A 16,956-nucleotide genomic window follows, 5' to 3' on the forward strand; every position below is an offset into this window, starting at 1 on the left:
CTCACACTCAGTCACCCCAACTGCGAAGCGGGGGGCTGTTCCCACGGCAGAGGTCACACCCGGGACTCGCGTCCCCAGTGGGCTGCGTCCCGCCGAGACCCTCTCTCATTGTCACAGCAGACGTCCTGGGTCCTTGCCCCAGTGCCCGCTGGGGGCTGGGAAAAGTTCCAGGCGTTTCCTGGAACTGACTCGGCTGGAATTGGAGGGGTGAGAGGCACGCGCTCAGCCCAAGGAAGCCTCGTCTCTCAGGCACCTCAGGAGTCATTTTCTCTCAATTCCCTCGAGCGCCATGACGATATTTTTCATAAACAGTTTCATGAAATCTAAGTCACTCCCGTTTGTCGTGGCTCAGGGGTTGAGCATCGACCTATGAACCAGGAGGTCACGGTTTGATTCCCAATCAGGGCACAGGCCCGGGTTGCAGGCTTGATCCCCAGTGTGGGACGTGCAGGAGGCGGTCGATCCATGATTCTCTCTCATCACTGATGTTTCTCTCCCTCTCCCTCCTTCTCTCTCTCTCTCTCTCTCGCTCTCTCTCCCTCCCTCCTCCCCTCCCTCCCTCCTTCTCTGAAATCAACAAAAATATATATATTAAAAATTAGGTGATTTTTAAAATTACTGTTGAGTTGCCGGAGGTCTTTCTATATTCCAGACCAAGTCCCTGGTCAGGTATACACTTTGCAAACACCTCCCCGTTGTGTGGGTCGTCCTTTCGCTCTGTCGATGGCTTGTTTGCCGCACCGGTGCCATGGCTGTGGTCTTCACAGGTCAACCCCCGCCCCCCCCCCCCCCCGGGCCCCCGTAGCCCTGCTCAGTCACCCAGACTCCCAGCAGCCTGTGTGTTCAGGATACATTTGTGCAGAATTAAACTCACGATGCTACTCGCCCTTCTCATGGGATAAAACGAGGAAGGCGGGGGTCTCTTTAGCGTGGCCCCCCCACAGTGAACAGGGAGGCGCGTTTCAGAGGCATCACTTCGAACTCTCCAAGCTCTGATCTCTGTGGGTCACCAAACAGCGGGCGCAGACGGCCGGCCGGAGAGAGGCGCTTGGTCCTGCGCTCACCATCTGATGTTCGTGTGGGCAGGAACCCGGAGGCCCAGCTGGGCTGCAGCTCAACAAAAAGCACCGGGGACTCTGATGTGAGAGCTCCTCCTCCGCTCCGTGGGCAGCGGGGCCGGCTCGCTCTCCTGTGGAGCTGACCGGGGTTCTGAGCCTGCCGGGACCTCGGAGACCTCGGAGGCCGGGGCGAGGCCTGCCGGGGATCTGATGGCTGGTGGTTCCCCTTCAGGCCAAATTCACATCAATCTGCAAAGTAAAGCGCTTTCTCTGTGGGTGGTGAGGTCTCGGGCAGGGAAGGCTTCTCTATGGCGACCATGCACCCTGTTTCTGGGGTCTCGTTCCCACAGAAAGCAGTCTCTGGGCTGCTCTGTCCCGTGAGGCCTTGGTGCCGCTTTGTTCGGAGGTCACCTTGCCAGCACTCCGTGGGATGCAGGGAGGGAGCGTGTGAGCGTCCTGCCCGCGTTTCTGGCTCAGGTGCCACCCCCACGCCGCCCTCCGTTTCCATCAGAGGCCGAGTGTTCGCTTTTCGCGATCATGTCGCACTGGATCTCAGTGCCCACACAGCGTGGTATTTTAAACCTCAGAGAGGAGTGTCTGCTGGAGACTTCCAGATATAAGTTGTCCTATTCGAATGGCATTAAGCCGTAACAAGCAATTTTAAGTTCCAAGCCAGACCTTGAGGACTTGCAGTCAATCTCACCTTTTAGGCTCTGCTGACCCAGAGCTTCTAATGTAACTGAGGAGACAGTCATGCTCCTGGGGCAACCGGAGGCTGTGGGGTCTCGGTCACGGGCGTGGACCACCGTGGGGATCTGCCGCCAGGCATCTGCGGGAAGGCCCAGGGCTGAGAAGACCCAGGGCTGCGGGCTGGTGGGTAAAGTGAGCGCGTGCCCACGGGCGTCGGCCTCAGGAACCGGGACCCAAAGCAGAGGAGGTGACTTGGTTGCAGCTTCTCTGCGGCCAGACTCTTCCGAGAAAGTCTGACGGACACGATTTTCCGAGAGGGAGTTGGATGGTGAGCTTGGGAAGGGAGGGTCTCCGAGTGAGGGGCGCCGGGCCAGCCCGGAGTCGGCACCCGTGCAGAGCACTGCGGGGAGCTGGGCGGCAGCCTGCAGTCGCTGCCCTCCTGCAGGTGAGTGGTGCTTTGCTGTGTGACGGGACTTAGGAGCATTTGCTGTGGCCCTGGACCTGCCAGCGTGCACTTGCTCACCAGGAAAGACACACGGTTTCATTTCTATCCTCTCTCTTCATGCGCCCTGCAGCCTGTGGGTGCTCAGGGAAGACCTGCATGGAGTCACCGTCGGGCCCAGGCAGACCAGTTAGCTGGGATTTTTAATTTTATATTTTGACTCTTTTTTTGTTGTTGTTGTTGTTTATCACCAGGTTTTTCAGGTGAGGGCAAGAGGTTTTAAGAAGTACTGGATATGCAGGGTATTTTAATAAGTTGCTCCCGATGTCCACTAGGCAAGAGCAAGACAGATTTCAAGAGGAATAATATAGTAAAAACGACCTCAGGGTTGGAATTTAATTTCCTACTGGTTTTGAGAAGACCATTTTCAAAAAGCACGCGTATTCCACTTGCTGTTTCTATTCACGTTGTGAAGTAAAGAGCTTTTTCCGCCCATTTCTACACGTTTGAAATTTCATTTTAATCCCAGTGGTCTGCGTGCAGCTTTATGCCTGAGTCCTGAAAACGGGGTGAGAACAGCAACTTCTGTGTTCAAAGAATCATCGCTTTGTGCTCCCATCCACTTGTTCAGCCAGCCATTGGGCAAGACTTCTTGTAGGTGCTGAGTCAGAGATTAGCATTCACATTCCCAAAGTGAGGGGATCTAGATCCCCCCAGAGTGAAGGACTCCCCGAATTCCTACGGCAGCCTGTCGGAGAGGAAGCGACCCTGGAGGGAGCGGCACCTTCAGCCCCGCCTCACACTGGCACTGCCTTGGAGAGAGTCCAGGAACGAGACAGCAGTGTCTGCCCTCGGAGCCCATCTGCTGGGAAGACAGGCAGACCCTGACCAGCCGTGTGCGGCCACGGTGCACTGACTAAGGCAGTGGTCGGCAAACTGTGGCTCGCGAGCCACATGCGGCTCTTTGGCCCCTTGAGTGTGGCCACGAAGTTTCAATTGCACTGTACGTGCGCGCCCGCACGTGGTATTTTATGGAAGAGCCACACTCAAGGGGCCACAGTTTGCCGACCACTGGACTAAGGGTCTGACCTGACGGGTGGTCAGGAATGGTGTGATGGTCAGCGGGTGGGCCAGCAGCAGCAGCGGATTCGATGCCATCTGCCCGCCCACTGTCACCTCCCCTGCTGCATGTGCTTCTCGTCGTCGTCCTGGTCACCAAGTTGAGCCCATGTGGACGGTGGCCCGTCGCTAGTCTGGCTCCTGGTCGGTAGCTGTTTACCAAGAACAAGACCTGGCGTTGGTTTTGGGATTGGTTGTCGTGGCTAAATCCAGCCTCGCCGTCTCGGTGTTGTCGGAGCTGTGCGTCCGCCTGTCCACCTGCAAGTGGACGGTGCCTTCAGCTCCGGGAGCCCGCCCCCGGCCCATGTGAGACGCGGCCTGCAGAGACCTCCCTCCTGGCGGGCAGGAGCGGTCCGCCGCTCCCCTCGATGGACTTGGTCCGCGAAGAAGCCACCAGCCAGTACTGCTCCATCCGCCTCGGTGTGGCCGCGAGAGCGCCTCATTGGGTGTCTCCCCGAAGGCCGGACAGCGTGCCGACCGCTCCCTCATCGGCCGTCTGGCAGCCTTGGGAGAGACGAGGAGGAGCCGGCTCCGTTAGGTGACTCTGATCCCCCCCATCCCGGCTTCCGATCTGCTGTGCCCCGGCCACTCCCAGTCCCCGCCTGTGGGTCAGAGCCCACCGTCCTGAAAACCTCTGCCTCCTGGGGATCAGCTCAGCTTCAAACACCACCTCCGGGGCCTTCCCCTCGGAGCCGTGACGCTGTGAGAGCCTGCTGGGCAGTTCCCCGCCCTGACTGACCTGGGCGAGTGACCTGGCCCTGCTGTCCTGCTCCCACCTCCTCTCCCATCAGCCCCGAGGGCCCCCCCCCCAAGCCTGTCCAGAGCGGGCGGAGGCGGCGCCCCAGCTGGCAGGAGCGGAGGATGGAGGAGGGAGGAGGGAGGATGGAGGGAGGACAGACATGGACGGGAGCTCATGGCCGAGGGCTGGTGGCAACTCCAGGCTGTGGAGCCAAACTTCTCCAAGTTCAAAGGCTCATCTCCACGTTCAAGGCTCGTCGGGCTCCAGCTTCTCGCCCAGAACCGGCTTTGCAGCAGTCTGGACAGAGCCGACTCAGCCCCGTCCCTGCCGTCTGCGTGGCCGAGGGTCCATCTTCGGTTTGCAAACTCCATCCGTCCATCTGCGTCTCCGGATCGTTTCCGTGAGAGCACAGCTGCCTGTGAGGCGGGCACCTGCCCGGTCCGCCCCTGTGGGAACCTCCCTGGAGAGGAGGACCGGCCGGGGTCAGAGCCGGCAGCAGAGGCCGCCCTCCCGCGCGGCCCGCGATGCCCCCTCCTCCTGAGAGGGGCTTTGTTGACTTGCTGCCAGGAGGGGACGGTGGGAATAATGGCAGCAGCCTGTGCGCGTGTGACCGGAGATGTCGCCGAGACGCTCCTGAGTCCATTCAGACGGGAACAGCGTGGCCGTGTTGCAGGAAGACGAACACGGCTCGCACACACGCTCCATCTGCTGAGTACCGCGTGGTCCTGTGACAGGGACAAAGGTGCCAAAGCAGAGGAGGGGGGAGGGAGGCCCAGGACAGGCCTGTGCAGGCAGCCCGGCCGGCGAGCAGAGCTCAGAGGGGGCGGGACCACCCCACCCCACCCGGGCCCGGGCCCGCCAGCTCCTCCGGGCGGTGCTGCTGGTTAAACGCAGAGGCTCCTGGGAATGGGTGTTGCCTGTGTCCCCTGTTCGAGCTGCAATCCTGTGCGTTATCAACTACAAGGTCATTGCCTTTTCCCCTAAAATCGCTGACGTTTTAGCTTAACTTTCCCTGGTGTTTCACTTCTTTTACACCCACCTTCCCCTCGTTTCCCTGGAAGGGACAGTCTCCTGGTTCTCTGCGCCCCGCCAGCCGTGCCCCCTTCTGATCCCGGAGCAGAGCTGGGCTTGGCCTGACGGTGCACCGGCTCTCACGGCGGCTCTCCCACTGCACCGCCGACCAGCTACACACCGGGGGCTGAGACAACTGCACGTGTGTGCTCACAGCCGGGAAGCCAGGAGCTGTGCTCACAGGCCGCCTCTCTCCAGAGCCCCCTCCTCGCCTCCTCCAGCTCGTGAAGCGTCAGGCCAGCCCCTGGCCGTCCCCGTGGTGCGGTCCTCCGTGTGTGCTCACGTGGCCTCTTACCGGGACTCGGTCATACTGGTCACCCACCCTCCCCACACTTAACTGATGACATGTGCAGCGGCTCCATGTCCAAGGTCACTCCCAGGGGCTGGGGGCCAGGACTTCGCCGCATATTTCCTGGGGGACACAGGTCGACCCCTAACACGCGCCAGTTACCATCCGACGGCAGCAGCCCCGCCACGGCCGGTCTAAGGGCTGCTGACGCGACGCGGGGCCTCCATTGCTGGCCCTCAGCTTCGCTCCACCTCTGCCGTCCTCCCCCCCGCCCCCCCCCCCCGCCCCCCGCCTGCACCTTCCCAAGGAGAGGCCTGGCGGGCATCTTTGCGGAGCCCTGACGCTGGCTCTTTCCATCCCCCGTCCATGAAAGATTAAAGCGCCCATCGTCCGTCCATGAAAGATTAAAGCGCCCATCGTCCGTCTTGGTGCTCTGCGCCTTGAAATAGGATCTTCTCTCTCCCGGGCCTCAGGGAGCTTTGAGGTCACGTCCGGGGATCTGTAAATGGACCTTAAGTTGATGTTGAACCTGCCAGACCCGGATGGCTCCCCTCCCTGCGATTTTTGGAAGGGCCTTGCCCTCCACGCCTGCCGCCGGGGAACTAATAACTTACTTTCTGAACGTATTTCCTGCTGTTTCCAAGTTTTAAGCAAAAGGTAGAAACAAAACCACCTAGAAAGGAGGCGGATCTGATCAGGCCGACCCTGGCTTTGCTGGCTGCCACCTGAGGCCTCTCCCGGCCACGTCCGAGTCCTCCGCTGGCCCGTTTCCGCTCGGACGCCGCCCCGGCCGAGCCAGCCCCTCCCCCTCTGACCTCTCCTCTCTGTCCACACGCTCACGTGGCGGGTCCACGGCCTGGAGGTCTGTGTTTGGGGATAGAAGATCTTGTCTCCCCGACTGGATTACAAGTTTATCTCCACTCGGCTCACATGGCACGAGTTTAGTTTATCCTGTTTACAAAGTGAGAGGCGTTTGGAAAATGTTTCTGTCCGGCGCAGCCTGTGTGGCCTGGACCTTCCTCCAACGTCCTTCGAGGCGGGCAGCCGCTCTCGGCTTCTCACGAGGAGACGCTGGGGACCCCGGTGAGGCGTCTCCAACGCACTTCTTTCCCCTGGATTTCTGCAAAAAGGCAGCTTTGGGGCCCATGAGAAAGCCAGGAGTGCAGCCCTGTCCGGCCGGCATGGCTCAGTGGTTGAGTGTCAACCTATGAACCAGGAGGGTCATGGTTCGATTTCCGGTCGGGGCACATGTCCAGTACAGGGGGCAGCTGATCAATGATTCTCTCTCATCATTGATGTTTCTCTCTCTTTCCTCCCTGAAATCAATAGAAATGTACTTTAAAAAATAAATAAATAAAGCCATGAGTGCAGTTTCCATTCTCCGAGAGAGAGTACCTTCAGGCCTTCATCCTCCGTGACTGAGAAAGTTCATTAACACAAGGCCGAGGGCAGATGCATCGTGGGTGCAGCTTTTCCATAAAACACGGCAAATTCCAGTAGATTTCTGTCCAACAGGTGCAGCCCTGGTGCCAGGAGCAGAGTAGGTCAGCAGTGGAGGCTGGTCCCTGGCCGGTGAGTCATGCCGGCTCGCTTTTCAGTGCCCGTGTGAATCGGTTAGAACACATGTCCACAGGGCCACACAGTCAGTCCACAGAGCCACATGCTCAATCCACAGAGCCACATGCTCAGTCCACAGAACCACACACTCAGTCTACAGAGCCGCCACATGCTCAATCCACTGAGCCACACGCTCATTCCACAGAGCCACATGCTCAATCCACAGAACCATATGTTCAGTCCACAGGGCCACACAGTCAGTCCACAGAGCCACATGCTCAGTCTACAGGGCCACACAGTCAGCCCACAGATCCACACGGTCCACTGAACCACACATTCAATTGAGTAGCTCCACAGACAGGTCCCGCCCACTCCTGTTCTTTCTTCAGTGAAAACGGGTGAGGTCCCGGGTGGGGCCCTGGTTGCCCTCAGTTGCGTGGTGAGAGATTGAGCTCACTTCCTCCCACCGGCCAGTAAGCACGTGGACTCCTGGCCTTCGCTGTGGCCAGCGTTTTCGTGTTAACCTGACCATCCGCTCCCAGTGCGCCGGGCTCTTCTGTAAAGCTCTTCGCTTATGAGGTGCGTGGCGGCTCCGCGTCCTTGGAGGCACGTGCTGGTTGCGGCTGCGACTCCTCAGAGCTCGGAGCCTCTCCTGTTCCGCGAAGGGCACGCACCTCCCACAGCCCCTCAGCCACCCCGTCTCCTCCTCCCACGTGCAATAGAACAATGTGCTCCCTCGGCTCTTCTGGAACCTGAGCCCCCAGAGCCCCCCGTCCTTGCAGACCCGTGCCCGCCGCCCAGGCGCTCCGAGGGCCAGAGGCAGCCGGGCAGCTGCAGGCCACGTCTGCTGTGTGTCTGAGACGCTCCGCCGCATCCCCCTTCCCCCGCCCCCCGCTGATCTCAGCATCTCCCACGCGAACCTCTAGTCACTGTTCATGAAAACCCCGAACTCTGCCAAATGTGTCTGAGTTTCTGGATCAATACCGCGTTTCAAGCGGATCAGTCATGACCTGCACAACAGGAAACGGGTCCTAGGAGACGAATTCTGAGTTTACAGCCCTTCTAAGAATTTACTTACTAAGAACTCGGCGTGGCGGCGTAACCTCCTTCTCATTTAAACTTCCGGTCGGGAACTACTGTAAGATATGGCGGGAAAGAGCGACAGATTTGATCAATACGGAGATGAGCCAACGGGTCCCGTGTTGGAATTCGTTACCTACCGAGGGCCCCGTGCGTCCATAGGAGGCCCGGGCGTTCTCATTACTGACGGCATTTCGTGGCGTAACTGTACGGCATTTCCTGGCCATAAAATAGACTGTGAGAGGCACATTTTATTGGCACTTAATTACAGTGTGTCGGTCCCGGTGGGCCAGCCTCTGCCTCACTGTACATACATGTGCTGGCTGTTCACTAGTTATGTCGCCGGGAGAGAAGCGCTGTGGGGACCAGCCTGTCGGCACAGGGCGTCCCGAGCACACTCGCTCTTCACTCTCACGGCTTCCGGGGTGGGAACGAGCAGAGCGGAGCACCGCGGCCGCAGAGGGGACGCCGGGAGGCCGGGAGCTGCCACCCTCTTGGTTATCGGAGCTTTGAATAAGCACCCAGAGGAGTTGGATGCACTGGGCTTTAGTTCTTTATAAATATGTTTTTGTCATTGATTTCAGAGCGAGGAAGGGAGAGGGAGAGAGGGAGAAACATCAGTGGTGAGAGAGCATCATGGATCGGCTGCCTCCTGCACGCCTCACACTGGGGATCAAGCCTGTAACCCGGGCCTGTGCCCTGACTGGGAATCGAACCCTGAACCCCTGATTCATAGGTCAATGCTCAACCACTGAGCCACGCCAGCCAGGCAGGCTTGTAGGTTCTTAGGACACGCTGTCACAGGCAAGTGTTTCTCAGGGTGTGTCTTTTGCTGCCATCTGGGCAGTGGCGGGAACTGGTCCCACGCCGCCTCCCCCTTCCTCCTCCCTTCTCCCCCCCCCCCCCCCGTGCCCGAGATATGAAACGTGTGCAGGATGCTCCAGCCTCCCCGCCAGGCTCTTCCCGCGGCTGCTCTGCCCTCTGCAGCTTGAGGCTGTGCAGGAATCCATGAATGTTTCAGCCACTGAGACGTACGGAGGGCAGAGGGGAGGGGTCACTTCACAGGTCAAAGGTGACAGTGCCGGGGTCCTGCTGGAGGCCGGTGACTGGGGCCGGGTCAGGCCCACGCGAGGGGCCACGGGTTTGCTGAATTAGCAGTTTCCGTGCTTTCAGCGCACAAGTGGCAACGTGTTCATTTCCAGGAACTGGCTGACAGGTAAGAGAATATCCAGGTTCAGCGTAAAACTTGTCAAATCGCTTTATCTTATCAGAATTGCTGTTGAAATAATTGTTTTGTTTTTCCAACTTTGGTATGTGTCTATGCTTTAATTCTATTTTTTCCAAGTGAACTTTTATGACTAAAAAGAAGCCAGCAATGGAATTAAGATCAATGGAATGCATTTCAAAGTAGCAGGAAAGATAAAAACATAGCGAGGTATTTTTCCTAACCTCCAAATTCTTATCCAGGGCAAGTTACAAAAATACGTAAGCTCACAACCAGCTTCTCGCCGTATGCGGTGTGTGCCGGCCGTGAGGGCTCACGAGGGTTTCTCTGCCTGTGAGTCGGTGAGGCTGGCAGCTCGGACGTAGGAACCTCTGGCGAGTGCTTTCGCATGGCCTGCGTTCCAGTTAAGAGGGAAATCACATCGAACGCTGCTGACACCAGAAGTTCCGTGCTGCCTGCGTCTAATTCGGCACTTACTTCCACAGGGAACACTCATGTGTGTTGACTTATACACGTGTTTGTGTTCCGCGAGGAACTTTGTAAAACGGACTGTCACCCTATAAACCCGGTGATGAAGAATGAATGGCAGCTCCGTGGCGCGTGGCGCTAGTGAGGTGTGATTGGTGCCGGGGAGGCGATTGCCGCGTGGTCACCGACACCGATTCCTGCTGCCCCTGGTGCTAAGCCCCGAGAAGGGCCGTGCCGTGGTTAGGGGACGGCGATTTAGAGATCTTTTACCGTCCCTGGAAGTTTGGTCTTACCAGACATGCCCCGTTCATGCTAAAAGGCGTTATTTCCACGGCCTGTGCCCTCGCAGCCAGCCCTGCAGGCCCAGCAGCTGGATGGGCAGTGCCTGCCTCCGCCCGGCCCGTTCGCTGGGCCCCCTCCACCCGCCGCACCTGCCCCGCCGAGGCTCAGCTCCGCGGCCTTTTCAGATTGAGACGGGAACGCCCCACAGCACGGCTCCCCGTGGTTCCGATGGCCGGCGGCGAGGACGAAGTGCTTACACACGTACCAGCCGCCCCTCCAACCAGAGCCGACCTCTCTCTTGTCCCTGGCCTGCCTGCCTGGGACTGGGGACACCGAGTCCCACCTGGGAGGGTAAAGCCGTGCGGGGGCATGGAAGGCTCCTCCTGGGGGCAAGGTGGACCCCAGAGTCCAGGTGGATGTGGGTGGGGTAGAGGCTGGGTGGGGAGGGTGGTGGGGTCATCGCCCAGGGGCACCTCATACGTCATACAGGGCTCGCAGGGCAGGTCGGGAGCCCTGTCCATGGTCCTGGTACTGTCCCTGCGGAAAAGTTTGTCTAGTGGGAAAAGTAGATAATATTAAAAGTACAGTGGATCTCGCCCGGCCGGTGTGGCTCAGTGGTTGAGCGTCAACCTATGAACCAGGAGGCCACGGTTCGATTCCCAGTCAGGGCACATGCCCGGGTTGCGTACTTGATCCCCAGTGTGCAGGAGGCAGCCGATCCATGATTCTCTCTCCTCATTGATGCTTCTATCTCTCTCTCCCTCTCCCTTCCTCTCTGAAATCAATAGAGATTAAAAAAAAAAAAAAGGCTAACCCAGAAAACAGCACAACTGAGTACAGTTTACTGAGCTGCATAAACAGTCGCTGGGAGTGCTCACACACCCCTCACAGGCCAGGCCGAGCCCAGGGCCTGGGCCGTGTGACTCATGGCTGCTCACTGCATCCTGCACGGCGGTGGCCTGTGATAGTCTATAGCCCACGCCAGGAAGACTCCCCCTTCCACCTGGCTTTCTTGCTAAACACGCGGCGATGCGGGGTCCTGGATCCCCCCACAGGCTCCGAGTCCTCTGGGTCCTAAGCGCAGTCTCCCCCGTCACGTCTCTCCTCCGTCACACCGAGGTGCCTGTGTCTGCAGGCTCTCGTGACCCCTGGGGCGGTAGGACGGTACAAGCATGGCCTGGGCACCCCAGCCCGTTCGGCTCAGTGGTCAGAGCATCAGCCCGCGGACGGAGGGGTCTCGGGTTTGATTCCGATCGAGGGCACGTTCCGTGGCTGCAGGCTCCACCCCGGCCCCAGTCAGGGCACGGGCAGGAGGTAGCAGTCTCTCGCGCATCGATGGTTCTCTCGCCGTCTCTCCCCCTCCCTTCCACTCTCTCTAAAAATCAATGGGAAGAAATATCCTCGGGGAGGATGTTTTAGAAACGTGGCCTGGGAGCCCTGGCGACAGCTCACCGCACAGCCCCGAGGTCCTGAGGCCCCGACAGGCCCGGCCGGCCGCTGGGCGTCGGGTCAGGAAGCAGTGGCTGGGCAGGTGCCGCGTCACCTGGGGATCAGCTTTGCTTCCCCCCCACCCCCCACATGGGAGCCTGGGGGCAGGCGGGAGTTCGGAAGCCATAATGTCTTAGGAAAGAGCGAGAGCTGGCGTGTGGTCCAACCTCTGCTTCTCCAAGGCTCGCTGGCCCTCCACGCTCCCCCGTCGGCCTCACGGTTCTGTCTCGTCTCCCCCTGCGTCCCAGAGGGGGGAGGTGAGGGGTGGCCAAGGCACGTGCCCAGGTCCCACGGCTCACGCACACCAGCCGCTGCCCCGCCCACGGCCCACGTGCCTGGTTGCCTCGCTCTCATAGGTGGGTCTTCCAGTCTCGCTCTCCAGGGGGCAGTTCCCCAGACCGCTCACTTATCAGCCTGTTAAAAAATATATTTTGTTGATTTCAGAGAGGAAGGGAGAGGGTGAGAGAAACATCAATGATGAGAGGGAATCATGGATCCGCTGCCTCCTGCACGCCCCACACTGGCGATCGGGCCTGCAACCCGGGCCTGTGCCCCAACCGGGAATCGACCTGTGACCTCCTGGTTCATAGGTCGATGCTCAACCACTGCACCACACCAGCCAGGTTATCAACTCTTAATCAGATCACGGCCCATGTGTGTGTGTGTGGTCACCCCTGTTCCCCGAGGGCTCAGGGGTGGGGGCACGTGCTTTCGGGTAAAAGGAGCTGAGTGTTGGGGCCAGGAGCCGGGGGCCCCCCGCCTCGTCCTGGTTGTGACTTCGAGTCACCCACTCTCGCCTGTGGGCCCATCTCCACCGGAAGTGACTGGATTTCCCAACGAGCCCCCTCCCACCTCAAACCGAATCCTTCCCAGTCGATGGAGGGAATCCCTTCCAACGAGAGACGGTGAGCCCTGTGGATGAAGCGGCCCCGGACCGTCCCGTTTTCCGACGCACCCGGCGTGGGCCTTGCTCTGGCCTCAGCCCTCCCGTGAGCTGTTGGGCAGGACAGTCGCCCTCCGTCCCGGATGCCCGGATGCGAGGGTGTCCAGAGGTGGAGGACCACCCCACAGCGCGGACTCATCGGGGCATCGTGTTGAGGACAGAGTGCGCTTCCTTCTCTGGAAATGCAGTGTTTATCGCACAGTAAACACACAGACGGGAGGAGCAAGCTCGCCCTGCGCCGGCCCCTCGGTGCTGGGGCACCTGTCCTCGCTGGGCCGTCGGGACTCCAGGCCAAGCCGCCGAGGGTGGTCCCTGCGCCTCCTGAGCCCCCCTCTCCCCGCGCCACCCCCCGCCCAGGTCAGACCCAACACCTGGCGGCGTGCTCCTGGCTTCTAATGCAGAGATGAAAACAGACGAACGGTTACAGCTCTTCAGGGAGTAGCCGCAGCATGTTCTCTTTTTAAACTCACCCCCCCCCCCGCCCACCCCCACCCCGCGCCGTGAGGAGCCGGTCAGCGTGGGAAGCGGAGCCGCGTCAGAGCCCGGCGGGCGCACGGCGTCCCCCACGGCGGGCCTGTGCCTGTCGGGAGTCGGGGTGGCTCGTGTACACACAGTGGGGTACGCGGGAGTTTTGAAAGCATCTGCTCCCTCTTGGTTTGTTAGTGGAAAACCATTCTTATCTGTTGGGAAGAGTAGGGTCCCCCGGAGCTTTGCCTGGTGGGAGGGGACTGGATTGGAGGGGCTCCTTCGCAGCAGCTGCACGGCCTGCTCACACCGCACGGCACTCACTTTAAACATCTCACCGGGTTACCTGCCTGTGACACGTCGATGAAGCCAGAACTAGATGCATAGGGATCGGTCAGTCAGTCAGTGAACTGAGGCAGGCGCCCATGCACGGAGGAATTCACAGCCCCGCCCCCACCCTTTCTCTCCACTGCTCGGGCCTGCTTTGTCCTGTGATGTTTCCTCTGCTTCTGGTCTCCCCTTTAGTTGTCGTTGTACTACTTTGTACGGCTTTGAAGGTTGTCTGCTTTCCCTGTTGCATTTACTATCTTGCTAATTTTTTTTCTCTCAAAGAATCTCTTTGTTCATAAATCTGGGATATGCTATTTTCCGTATATTTATTAAAGTAAGTGTAATTTTTAAAAGAAATATTTTATTAATTTCAGAGAGGAAGGGGGCGGGGGGAGAGGGTTATCAGTGATGAGAGAGAATCAGTGATCGGCTGCCTCCTGTACGCCCCGCACTGGGGATCGAGCCTGCAACCCGTGCTCTGACCAGGAATCAATCCCGGGACCCTTCAGTCCGCAGGCCGACGCTCTGTCCACTGAGCCACACCGGCTGGGGCGTAAGTGTAATGTTTAACCCACGGCTCACATGCGCTGTTGGGTAAGTGACACTGAGCAGACTATGTGTCCCAAACCGTAAAACCAGGAAGAAGCAGGGTCCAGACCGAAACCCAGACTCCTAACTGGAAACATCAAGTTTTTTGCACAAAACGCACACATCGCTTGCTTGTTTGTGCTCCGGTTGCTCAGACTTTGCCAAAAACCTTTGGCGGCCCTGTCGGCGTGGGTGAGGTCTGTGTGTTGATCAGCGGGGCCCAGAGGTGAGAGACTGCAGGCCCAGAGGGTTCCTATGTCGGCTGCTCCAGAAGCACTGAGATAAACTCAGCCCCAAGAGAGTCGTCGGTCACGGCTGGATTCTGTCCCTCGTGTGTGGTCCTGGGGAACCGGTTCCTCACGGGGCCTGGGGCGGGCTTGGGGGTCCTCACCTCTGGCACACGTCTGGGGGAGGGGGGGTCACCTGTGTGGTTTTCTGGGAAGAAGATGCCAAGATTGCATCATACCCTCGAGGGTCCTGTCCCCAGGAGAGTCGAGAAATATGGCGCGCCAGCTCGGCCCCCTTGGCGGTTACAGCGAGCAGGGGCGACTCCTGGGGCAGGCGTGGGCTCCGGGCAGGCGTCTGTCCTCTGCCCTCCGTGGCCCCCACGCCCACGCTGGCCCGGACACGGCAGCAGGCGTGGGCTCCGGGCAGGCGCCTGTCCTCCGCCCTCCGTGGCCCCCACGCCCACGCTGGCCCCGACGCGGCAGCGTGGAGTAGTGCACTAGGAGCCGCGCTCTGTCCCCTGGTGAGTGGGCTTAGGAAGAAGAAAGAGGTTCCTCGGGACCTCACGGACCACCAGCGTCTGGGCCGTTGTCTTCTGAAGGCCCCGGGGAGGTACGTCCGGCGGGCGGTGAGGGAGGGGAGAGCTCGGGCAGCGCGGGTCTGGGAAGCTCTGTGTTCCATCGCGACGCCCGCGCTTGCTCTGAGCAGACGTCGGCCGGGCTGGGCAGCGTGTGCTGGGACGGAGCTCGGTCCAGCTGCGGTTCCCACCTGTCCGGGCCGGCGGTCCAGTGGATTCACTGACCAGCACTGACCAGCGCGGCCGGCGGTGCCGCGGGAGCACTTGCCGATTGGAGCGAGTTCCAGTCGACAACTATTTTCTTCGAAGCCGAGCCCTGTTGGCGTGGCAGCGCTTCCCCCAGTGAATCGCGGAGCCTCCTTGTGTTCAGTCGGCGCCGGGGAATGGGCCACAAGTAGCATCCTTCTCCCGCCCCCGCGAGCGTGTGCGCATCTCCCCGTCGCTTTCACTAACCTCTGTCGTCCTGGCGACTCGCTCCTGCCCAGGGCACGTGGGCAGTGAATACAGGTTGTGCCGAGACGGGGGCTTGCAGGGGGGCCGGTGGGGACTCGAGCGTGCCACCCAGGCCTGTGCCCTGACCAGAATCGAACCGTGACCTCCTGGCTCAGAGGTCAGCGCTCACCCGCTGAGCCAGCCGGCGGGCTCGGTCAGTGTTCCAGTTGAAAGGCCGGGGCTGCTCTTTCCTGCTGGGGCTCTGGCCCTGGGCTGGGGGAGCTCCCTGCTGCTGCCGCTGCTGGACCTGGCCTGTGGGGGGGCAGTTGCATTCGCTGTGGCTGGGATGTCGGGCAGTGAGACTGACACCAGAAGCAGACGCGTCTCCCAGGCCGCATCCACGGCTGCGTCCACTGAGCGGCCGCATCCACGGCTGCGTCCACTGAGCGGCCGCGCGGGCTTTAAAACAAGTTCCCAGGGTGGCCTTGTCCCCGAGTCCCCACGTCCCTCCCTGCCCAGCCTGTCCGCACCCTTCAGAGGCAGGCTGGTCGCCCGGGGCCCCTCCATTTCCCTGGGACGTGGTAAGGCTGCGTGGCAGACGTCGTGGGGAGAAGCCGGGTGCCCACGGCTGCAGGCGGCATCGCTGGCACGAGTAACCGAGCTGCCGAGGCCGTGGCTGCGGGTGGGACGGAGCCGGGCGCGGCAGGGCCTCCCGTGTGAACCGGGCGCCTGTCTTGCAGGAGGAGGGCGTGGTCAAGGAGATCGACATCAGCCACCACGTGAAGGACGGCTGCGAGAAGGCCGACCCCTCCCAGTTTGAGCTGCTGAAGGTCTTGGGACAAGGCTCCTACGGGAAGGTGAGTCCCCTCCGCTGCCTCCGAGCGCGTCCTGTGCACCGGCCAGTCCCCTCGCCCCGTGGCCGGTCCCCTCGCCCCGTGGCCGGTCCCCTCACCCGTGGCCGGTCCCCTCACCCGTGGCCGGTCCCCTCGCCCGTGGTCGGTCCCCTCGCCCCGTGGCCGGTCCCCTCACCCCGTGGCTGGTCCCCTCGCCCGTGGCCGGTCCCCTTGCACGCGAGCCCTCGGGTGTCTGCTGACGGGGAAGGGGGTGGGGATGCCCCTTGAACATGTGAGAAGGCAGCCCCGGCTGAGGGGTGCCATTCGCAGGCGCCCGCCCTGGGCAGGTCCCTCCTGACGGGAACCGCACGCGGGTCAGAGCTGTGCCGGGCGGCACCGACCCCGAGAGCGCCACACGCTTCCTCTCCGCCACCGCCCCGGCTCGGCCTCTCCCACGGCACGTGGCCACTGGACTGGAGCCTGGAGAGCGTGTCCTCACCAGCGATTTTCTAAAAAGGAGGAAAACGAAGTGAACAAGAGACAGAGACGGGAGGCGGTGCCTTCAGGGGGTCGCTCGGCCGGGCAGGCTGGACCGGCCTGGCCCCCGCCCCCCACCCCACCCCCTGCTCAGGGAATTGCCTCTATGAGCCCGTTTCCCGCCCACGAAGTAGGGATAGAAGCTACTTGGCGTGACTGTTCTATGGACTCAGTGCGACGGGAACCCTCCCGCGGTCGCCTGCGACGCATCTGTGCACAGGGTGTCCGTTCCCTCCTTCACCTTTAAGTCACGAGGAAAGCGCCTCCCTCCCCGAACGAGGCCCCCGGGCTCTGTTCAGCCACGGCCACGGCCAGCGGCGTTGACGTCGGGGGTTACGGTTCCCACGTTCTGAGAAGGAAGCAAACCAAATCCCAGCCTCTCACTGTGCCCCCGCCCCTAACGCAGGTGACACATGGCTATCCCCGCCCCTAACGCGGGTGACACACGCTGTCCCTGCCCCTAGCGCGGGTGACACACGCTGTCCCCGCCCCTAACGCGGGTGACACACGCTGTCCCC

The 16,956-nt window shown here is 60.8% G+C and overlaps 1 protein-coding gene across 3 annotated transcripts in view; it reads left to right on the forward strand.

Annotated features, from left to right (window-relative positions):
- The window catches only part of RPS6KA2 (ribosomal protein S6 kinase A2), an 87,310-nt gene that overhangs the window by 47,044 nt on the left and 23,310 nt on the right, over positions 1 to 16,956 (forward strand). For all 3 annotated transcript variants that reach the window (XM_059699864.1, XM_059699865.1, XM_059699863.1), the window contains one exon: positions 15,809 to 15,925. In XM_059699864.1, the coding sequence (XP_059555847.1) occupies positions 15,809 to 15,925 (117 nt within the window). The remainder of the gene's footprint in view (positions 1 to 15,808; positions 15,926 to 16,956) is intronic.

This window comes from Myotis daubentonii, chromosome 6 (genome assembly GCF_963259705.1).
Source record: "Myotis daubentonii chromosome 6, mMyoDau2.1, whole genome shotgun sequence".
In the NCBI taxonomy this organism is placed as follows: Eukaryota; Metazoa; Chordata; class Mammalia; order Chiroptera; family Vespertilionidae; genus Myotis; species Myotis daubentonii.